General features: G+C 43.0%; 1 protein-coding gene across 1 annotated transcript in view; it reads right to left on the bottom strand.

Moving 5' to 3' along the window:
- The window catches only part of DYTN (dystrotelin), a 50,046-nt gene extending 40,572 nt beyond the window's left edge, over positions 1-9,474 (bottom strand). Inside the window, exons 1-2 of the mRNA XM_036318712.1 lie at positions 9,456-9,474; positions 3,392-3,466 (exon numbers count right to left, since the gene is read on the bottom strand). Of these exons, the coding sequence (XP_036174605.1) occupies positions 3,392-3,466; positions 9,456-9,474 (94 nt within the window). The remainder of the gene's footprint in view (positions 1-3,391; positions 3,467-9,455) is intronic.
- Between the last annotated feature and the right edge of the window lie 714 nt (positions 9,475-10,188).

Here is a 10,188-nt window from a genome sequence, read left to right on the forward strand (position 1 = left end):
TTTCTTCTTTCTTTCTTTCTTTCTTTCTTTCTTTCTTTCTTCCTTTCCTTCCTTCCTTCCTCTCCTTCCTTTCCTTCCTCCTTCCTTCCTTCCTTCCTCCTCCTCCCCTCCCTCCCTCCCTCCCTCCTTCCTTCCTTCCTTCCTTCCTTCCTCTTCCTTCCTTCCTTCCTTCCTTCCTTCCCTCCCTCCCTCCCTCCCTCCTCCCTCCCTCCCTTCCTTCCTTCCTTCCTTCCTTCCTTCCTTCCTCCTCCCTCCCTCTCCCTCCCTCCCTCCCTCCCTCCTTCCTTCCTTCCTTCCTTCCTTCCTTCCTTCCTTCCTTCCTTTCATTTTTCTTTCTTTCTTTCTTTCTTTCTTTCTTTCTTTCTTTCTTTTTTTTTTTTTTTTTTCTTTTTTTTTTTCTTTCTTTCTTTCTTTCTTTCTTTCTTTCTTTTTCTTTCTTTCTTTCTTCCTTTCAGAATCCCTGCTTCAAAAGACCCTTATAGGGAAAGGCAGTATGGAAAATAGAGAAATGCACTTGTTCTGGTTGAGGAGACGGTTTCTGGGTTTTGCTGGGTTGTCTATTCTTCCCTTCCCACCTTGCTAACCCTTTCGTGCCCTACATCATACCCGAGCACAAACTGTTGTGAAGCACAATTTGAAATTCATTGGTCTATATCACTTACTAGGCAAAAAGCAAAATATAAAAATGTTCAACCTTTAGGAAAAATGATATATATCCACACTAATAAAAGAGAAACATGGTAATTGGCATACGACCGCTACCCTTCCCATTGGCTAATCAGGGCGATATGCAAATTAACTGTCAGCCAAGATGGTGGCCGGCAGCCAGGCAGCTTGAAACTCACATGAGGCTTGCTTGCTTCAGTGACGGAGGAAACCAACATTCCCCGCCTGCCTTGCAGGCCTCTGAGCCTGCAGTTTCAAACATTGTAACAAATATAGACGCTAACCCCCCCCCCAGAAACCAGCTTTCAGCAAGCTGGGATCTCAGAGCTGGAGTCAGAGCTGGAGTTATACATTGTTTCGAACCGAAACAAACCAGATACCTGCTTTCAGGAGCGGAGGCCTAAGAGCTGGAGCCTCAGAGCTAAAGCTGGCCCAGAATTAAAAAAAGAAAAGAAAAAAAGGAGCAGTTGGGAGCTTCAGTCCCAGCCTGAAAACAGCCCTCAGCCCCTCACCCAGACTGGCCAGGCACCCCAGTGAGGACCTCCACCCTGAAGGGTGTGTGACCAGCTGCAAATAGCCATCATCCCCTCACCCAGGCTGGCCAGGCACCCCAGTGGGGACCCCCACCCTGATCCAGGACACCCTTCAGGGCAAACCAGCCGGCCCCACCCATGCACCAGGCCTCTACCCTATATAGTAAAAGGGTAATATGCCTCCCAGCACCAAGATCAGCGGAGCCGAGAGGTCTCCCAGCACCGGGATCAGTGTGACAGGGGGCAGCGCCCAAACCCCCTGATCGCCCTGCAGCTCTGTGTGTGACAGGGGGCGGGGCCACAACCCGCACCCCCCCACCCCCGATGGGCCCTGCTCTGTGTGTGACAGGGTAGAGCCATAACCTCCCCATCGGCCCTGCTCTGAGTGTGAGAGTGGCCTCGCCCCAACCCCCTGATCGGCCCTGCTCTGTGGGTGATAGAGGGTGGTGCCACAACACCCCCCCCACACACACACGGGCCCTGCTCTGTGTGTGATGGGGTAGAGCCATAACCTCCCCATCAGCCCTGCCCTGAGTGTGACAGTGGCGGTGTCCCAACCCCCTGATCCGCCCTGCTCTGTGTGTGAGTGGGGGCGGCACCCCAACTCCCCTATCGGCCATACTCTCTGAGTGACAGGGGGGAGCTCCTCAACCCCCTGATGGGCCCTGCTCTGTGCATGACAGGGGGGAGCTCCCCAACCCCCTGATCGACCCTGCTCTGTGCGTGACAGGGTAAGGAGCCCCAACCCCCCTGATGGGCCCTGCTCTATGTGTGACAAGGGCAGCGCCCCAACCCCCGGATTGGCCCTGCTCTGTGCGTGACAGGGGGTGGCGCCGCAACCTCCCCATCGACCCTGCCTTGAGTGTGACAGGGGGCAGTGCCCCAACCCCCCAATCGGCCCTACCCTGAGCGTGACTGAGGGTGGCATCACAACCTCCCGATCCGCCCTGCTCTGTGTATGACAGGGGGCGGTGCCCCAACACCCCAATCGGCCCTGCTCTGAGCCAGACCAGGGGCTGCACCTAGGGATTGGGCCTGCCCTCTGCCACCCGGGAGCAGGCCTAAGCCAGCAGGGCGTTATCTCCCGAGGGGTCCCAGACTGCGAGAGGGCACAGGCCAGGCTGAGGAACCCCCCTTCCCCCCGAGTGCACAAATTTTTGTGCACTGGGCCTCTAGTATATATATATATATATATATATATATATATATATATATATATTCTCATAGCTTCTTTTAGGTCTGATATAATAATGTCATAAATCATTTCACATAAAGTGATTTTAAAAAATGTAATACAGAATTTATTATAAATCAGTAAGTTTAAGTATGCTGAATGCCTATTGCTTTTCACAGCCAAGACCCAATTTATTTCATGTTGGAGAATTTTTACAGGATAAATTTTTTTAATGTATTTTATTGATTTCAAAGAGGAAGGAAGAGGGAGAGATAGAAACATCAATGATGAGAGAGAATCATTGATTGGCTGCTTCCTGCATGCCCCCTACTGGGGATCAAGCACACAACTTGGCATGTGCCCTCACCAGAATCATACTGTGACTTCCTGGTTCATAGGTCAACGCTCAACTACTGAGCCATGCTGGCCAGGCCAGGATAAATGTTTTTACAACATTTACTTTATTTTGCTTAGATAACAGTATCGGAAAAGAAAACCATAGCATTCAATCAGATCTAAGTTTAACACAAAAGAGCAGTTCACAGGGAATTCTCAACATAGTTTTAAAATTTATGGCCCAGGAATTATTCACCTGAACCTACTTTTACATGTTCAGAGAGAGAAGTACAACTTGAAAATGAAAATCTTATGAGGTAGAAGAAATTTCAAAATGTTAAATTTAAATCTACAAGTACAGATTTCTAAACTAACCTATTTTGTAATTTTATTTTGTGTTAATATTAGTATCCTGAAAGGGAAACCAACATTTTTTTTTTTTTTCAGAAACAAAATAGGAAAAAAAAATCTTCATCCAAAAATCATTTTCTATTTCAGTCATTGAAGCTACCCTTAGGTTGAACGCACATGGCGTCCCCTCCCCCTCCATCTTCTCTGTTACAAGTGGAGGAAACGCACAGATGCAACCTCTGGAGTCTGACCTCACTCACATAAGTTTTGGTTTGCTTTGTAAATTTACATAGCGCATCAGGAACCAATTATTTCCAGTGTTTCTACTTACATTGACACGTGGTTTGCACAGATCGTAATTTGAAGGCTGTTCTATAAATGGAATTCTCAATACTATTGAGAGCATCTGTAAAGAAAACATGAAATAACATGGATAAATGATCATCTCATTAGACAAATCCCACATCCTGGAAGGCAGCCCTAGGGGTCATGTAGCCCCACTTTAGTTTGCTCTCTTTCCCATCTAGGAACAAATATTAATGGTCTACAGAATCTTAGGCTGCAGGGAACCCTAGACTCACACTCAGAGTCCACCAACAAGTGAGGATTCCCCCACAAATCTGTCCATGTTTTATAGGAGGAAACAGCCTTATAAACAAATAGAATAAAAATCTCTTTGTAGCCCAGCCAGTGTAGCTCAGTGGTTGAATGTTGACCCATCAACCAGGAGGTCACAGTTAGATTCCCAGTCAAGGCACACGCCCAGGTTTGGGGCTCGATCCCCAATAGGGGGCATGTAGGAGGCCACCAATCAATGTGTCTTTCTCATTGTTTTATCTCTCTCTCTCTCTCCCTTCTTATCTCTCTAAAAGTCAATAAAAATATATTTTAAAAAACTTAATGTAGAATATAACCTCAATTTTCTTAATATATTCTAGTCATATATACACATATGTATTTATGCACATATAAAAAGCAATTCAAATGCTATCCATCCAATCATTCATTTAACAAATATTTATTGAGCTCTTGTTATATGGCCTTGCCATGATTCCAGGCCCTTGAAAAATAGCAGTTAACAGATAAAAATCCCTGCCATGTGGAGCTTAATTCTTAGTGGCATTCACCAAATTGGTAATAGTGGATATCTCTGGGTGCTTGAATTCTTAGTGTTAATAGTTATTTTCTTTCCCTTGGTGCTATTACCTAAATTTTTGATAAAGACCTATATTATTTTTATAATTAATAAAGAGAAATTTAAGAGAAAGAATGAGAAGTGAAAGCCAGTGAAACCAGGAGATAACAATAGTAAAAAGGCCGAGGAATATGAGTTTCAGAAGGTAGAGTCAAGCCAATAGTCCAAGTATCTGGAAGCCACAAGGACATCAACTATGGGCTAAATATAGCCTGTTTTTTTATGATTAACTGAGTGGAGAGAATGCTGCGAGGTGCAATTACCGAGATCAGAGCCAGGTTTGGCAGAGATCTCTGTGTCCAGTCCTAACGGGGAGTGTCATGTCTTTAAGTGGACCCCAAAGCCAAAGACAAAAAGTATAGCAAGTGAGGGTCACAATGCCATGTCAGACCAGATGCTCTGACCACTTCAGACCAGATGTTCAGGATAAAAACCTTAGAACTTCTGTCAGTCTCACAGGGATGGCTTCCCAGACTTAGTTCATGCCAAGCCACAGTGACTTGATTTTGGTTTGGAAAAGGATGCCTTGCCCTTGAATGTTGTGGAGTAAAGTTCTATCTGTTACACATTTGGGTATTGAGGACCAGGCACTTTGCTCCACCCTGGACTGGGTCAGACCCATCCTGGAGGCGTTGGAGCCCACCAATGCCTCTGCCTGAACGTACATTGATTCAATGATCAATCTATGATCATGAGTCAAAGCACCCACTTCAGGTGAATGTGGGCTGTGCCTGAAAATGCCACCAATACAAGCAATCTTGTTTAAAAAGCTCCACTTTTTTTTTCTTTTTTTGAGTAGGTGCCCCTCTATAAAACACTACAGTTAGTTCTAAACCTTCTGTCATTTAATGTATCCTTATTTTTAAAACATACTTTCTTTTCGGATAAGAGTCCAAACTTAGAGCATAGGAGAAGCGAGAAACATCTCTGCTCTATGTCGGAAGTAAAACAAATTGAGAAGAGAGATAATAATAGTCTGGAAATACTTTACAAAAGTGCAATGCCCGATATTATTTTTTCCTCCTAGGAATTGGCCCATTCTTATGCTCTCAGATGTATTAAATGAATACAGAGATCAGTAAACTAGGGATCTTGCCGGTTCCCAGATGCTATTCTTGGAGGAAAAGCGACTCTGTAGCTGCTCTACCATCTGGCCCCTCGCCCTCTGCTCAGGCTCTGTTCTGCAGCGTCATCTGATGAACTTATACAGCATAGCATGGCCGGCTGCGGTACAGCAGCACGTGGAAAGGAATGCACAGCCCAGGCGCTTCACCACCAGCCCAGCTTCCTCAAGGCTCCCCACCCCCTCGTTGGTGGGAGGAAAAGATTGCTAGACATACCGGGCCCAAAGCTATGAACAAAGTACTTTTAGATGCTTACAGAAATAATACAAGCTACATATGGTCTTGTTCATGGGAGCATTTTGACTGGGAAATGTGTTTTGCTTTAAATGATTCTTTTTTTTAATATTTGAAATTTTTATTGTACTAATATATATAATATAAAATTTGCTATTTTAACAATTTTTAAGTGTACAATTCAGTAGCATCAATCACATTCACAATGTTGTGCAACCATCATCCTTTTTTTAAAATCTTTATTGTTCAGATTATTACAGTTGTTCCTCTTTTTTTCCCCTATTGCTCCCCTTCACCCAGTTCCCACCCCACCCCATGCCCTTACCCCCCCCCCCATTGTCCTCATCCATAGGTGTAAGATTTTTGTCCAATCTCTTCCTGTACCCCCCACACCCTCTTCCCCCGAGAATTGTCTGTCCACTCCCTTTCTATGCCCCTGATTCTATTATATTCACCAATATATTCTGTTCATCAGGTTTTTTATTCACTTGATTTTTAGATTCACTTGTTGATAGATGTGTATTTGTTGACACTTTGTTGTTTATAATTTTTATCTTTACCTTTTTCTTCCTCTTCTTAGAGAATATTCTTCAACATTTCATATAATACTGGTTTGGTGGTGATGAACTCCTTTAGCTTTTTTTTTTTTGTCTGTGAAGCTCTTTATCTGACCTTCAGTTCTGAATGATAGCTTTGCTGGGTAGAGTAATCTTGGTTATAGGTTCTTGCTATTCATCACTTTGAATTTTTCTTGCCACTCCCTTCTGGCCTGCATAGTTTGTCTTGAGAAATCAGCTGACAGTCGTATGGGTACTCCCTTATAGGTAACTGACTGTTTTTCTCTTGCTGCTTTTAAGATTCTCTCTTTGTCTTTTGCTCTTGGCATTTTAATTATGATGTGTCTTGGTGTGGTCCTCTTTGGATTCCTTTTGTTTGGGGTTCTCTGCGCTTCCTGGACTCGTAAGCCTATTTCTTTCACCAGGTAGGGGAAGTTTTCTGTCAATATTTCTTCAAATATGTTTTCAATATGTTGCTCTCTCTCTTCTTCTTGCACCCCCATAATTTGGTTGTTGGTATGCTTGAAGTTGTCCCAGAGGCTCCTTACACTATCTTCATATTTTTGGATTCTTTTTTATTTTTGCTTTTCAGGTTGGGTGTTTTTTACTTCTTCGTATTTCAAATCTTTGACTTGATCTTGGGATTCTCTTGTCTGCTGTTGGATCTCTGTATATTATCCTTTATTTTAGTCAGTGTATGCTTAATTTCTGATTGGTCCTTTTACATATCCTTGAGGGTCTCACTAAATTTCTTGGAGGTTTCTAGAAGGTTCTTGAGTAACCTTATAACCATGGTTTTGAATGCTATATCCAGTATTTTGCTTTCATTCATTTCTTTCATTTGTGACTTGTTTCTTTGTCTCCACATTTTGTTTGCTTCCCTGTGTTTGTTTCTATGTACTGGGTAGCTGCTAAGTCTCCTTGAGTTGATAAAGTGGCCTTGTGTGGTTGGTGTCCTATATGGCCCAGTGGCTCAGCCTCCCCAGTCACCGGAGGTGGATACTCTTGGTGCACCCCTTTGTGGGATGTTTGCACAGTCTTGTGGTTAACCCTTAATTGCTGTTGGTATCACTGGGAGGAATTGACCTCCAGGCCATATGGCTGTGGTGACCAACTATGTCTACACTGGAAGATCTGTTGCACAGGAGACACCCTTATGGGGCAGGACTTGCTTCAGTAGGGCTTTAGTGCTCACTGAGTCTGCCCCTTGAGTGTATCTCTTATGGATGTGAAGAGTTGTAATCTGTTATCATCTCCAAGGAGGTGCAAGGTCAGCCACTGTCTGGGGCTGCCCAGCAGGAGCTAAAGAGACATCTTCAGATTCTTCTGCTTTGTATGGGGTTTGGAAGTGCCCATACGAGGCCAAGATGTAAAGCAAGGCCACTGCTGCTGTCAGGTAGGGGGCCTTCTTTTGGAATCTCTGGGGCTCTCTGACCCAGTTTCAGTTTGTTTTAGGTGAAAGGACAGGCCATTCATATGCAAAAGCTGATGTACACAGCTTGGGTGAGGTTGTAAATTGGGTGGGGTGGGGTTTCTTGGAATCACCAGGGTGGAGCAAACAGCAACGGCTTCCCTGAATCAGAGAAGTCCCTGGTTCTCTGTGTCCTGCGCACCTGTTCAGGAACAATGATTGCTGGGAGCACCTCTAAGAGTAAGCTGCCCTCACGTTTTTGTCCTAATGCCAGACAGTCCAGTTTCTTCCTGTATGTGTCTGGGTCCCCCCGAGTCTCGCCCATAACTGGAGTTCGGAGCAAGCGGGAGCTTGTATCTCCCTCCCAGTTTAAAGAACAGCACATCCAGGTGCCAGCACTTTCCATGCCTCTGCACCTCTTACCGGTCTCAATGCGCCTTCTTCACCTCTCAAGTTGTCGAACTTCCACTCAGCCAGTTTTCCCGCAGTTCTGGGTGGTAGTTGTTCTGCCATTTAGTTGTAATTTTGATGTGGTTGTGAGAGGCAGCAAGTATAGGTGATTACCTATGCCGCCATCTTGGTTTCTCCCTGCTTTAAATGATTCTTAATTTTGTTTAGCCAAATCAATATGTGTCATTTTCTACAGATACTAAAAATATAATAAAATTGCTTTCAACTGTCCATCATCTACTTTGATGATCCAGAAATAGGTATTTTAGGTCAGTGGTTGTTAAAATGTGATCCCAGATGAGCAACATCAGTATCACCTGGGAATTTGTGGAAATGAATTCTTGGACCCCACCCTGGACCAACTGGGACACTAACTCTGTAGGTGAAGCCCAGCATTTTAACCAACCTTGCTGGTGATGCTGGCACACTAAATTTTAAAAACACATCTTTAGAGACAGAGAATTTGGCTTTGAATACATTATCTACTATTCTGTGTTAAGCTTATTTATATGAGGGTCTAAATTTGGGAAACCCAAAGATAATTTGAATTACTCAACTTGTTGTTTTAGATAAATAACTTGAGTTATTATAGAATTTTATATAGAACAAGTAAAGTTAACAATCTAGATTTTAGCTAGGGGCTGCAACTAGATCCACCAATAAAAATGTTCTAGACCAGTTTGGGCCTAAGCTGGCATTCAGATGTGTTAGAAGAAAAGGGAATTGGTCCCCCCACATTCGTTTATCAAATATTCACATAACGATAGCTGTGAGATCTTTCTCCCAACCTTGGGCCCACATAGTATTGGGAACTTAACCTCTGACATGGAAATTTCTACAGTGATATCATTTTAACAGTAAATTATGAGAATAATTTAAAAATAAGCCACTTCTTGTAATTAAAATGTAATTATATTGAGACCAAGTAATTTGTTAAATTACTTGTGTGCTTTGGAGACAATAGACCAAGTATTCTTAAATATGAATTTCTGTTTAGAAGAAAAAGTCTTTTAAATCTCGCAATAGTCTCTTTTTTCAGCCAGAAATTTGCCAAACGTCTACTCTGCTGCAACTCAGAAGTCTGAAAATACAACACCTGTGCCTAATTTTTTTTGTTTACAAACTATGCTCAGAAACTTTTTTTTTTTTTATATATATATATATATATTTTTTTTTTATTGATTTTTTTTTTTTTTTTTTTTTTACAGAGAGGAAGGGAGAGAGATAGAGAGTTAGAAACATCGATGAGAGAGAATCATCGATCAGCTGCCTCCTGCACATCTCCTACTGGGGATGTGCCCGCAACCCAGGTACATGCCCTTGACCGGAATCGAACCTGGGACCTCTCAGTCCGCAGGCCGACGCTCTATCCACTGAGCCAAACCGGTTTCGGCTATGCTCAGAAACTTGACAAAAATGCTCACCTTGATTGTCTGGGTCCATTTCAGGAGTTTCTTGGAAGAGTGGATGGCAAGAGGTTCCTCCTAACTGAAAATGAAGCAATATTTTAAGCAGAAGGTTTTGCAGTGGAAGAATGAGGGTAGGGGAACAAACAGGCAACTAAAAGTCATTTCACCTGTGGAACAAGAATGTGAGGTGTTTAGGAAGACTCTATAGACTCTATAGCAGTGATGGTGAACCTTTTGAGCTCGGCGTGTCAGCATTTTGAAAAACCCCAACTTAACTCTGGTGCCGTGTCACATATAGAAATATTTTGATATTTGCAACCATAGTAAAACACTTATATTTTTGATATTTATTTTGTATATTTAAATGCCATTTAACAAAGAAAAATGAGTTCACATGTCACCTCTGACACACGTGTCATAGGTTCGCCATCACTGGTCTATAGTCTCCTGGGAGGGGAAAAATAGGACCATAGTGGTAGAAGCTTTTCATACAGGTCACACTTCTGGAACTTAGAGCGATAACTCAGAAACTGAGACCAGATCCTGAAACTAATACCATGACTACTTAGAACTTTCGAGGCATTATAATTTCAAGAGTAAACTGGATCCTTACCTCAAGAAAAGGTAGTTTTACTTGAATTGTGAAGGACAAAATTAACAATTCTACATATTAAATTCCTGGCAAATATTATATTCATTTAAACACCTTATCACACAATTCTACATGTAGAATTTAGTCAATATTTCA

Source organism: Myotis myotis, unplaced genomic scaffold (assembly GCF_014108235.1).
Source record: "Myotis myotis isolate mMyoMyo1 unplaced genomic scaffold, mMyoMyo1.p scaffold_m19_p_8, whole genome shotgun sequence".
Classification (NCBI taxonomy): Eukaryota; Metazoa; Chordata; class Mammalia; order Chiroptera; family Vespertilionidae; genus Myotis; species Myotis myotis.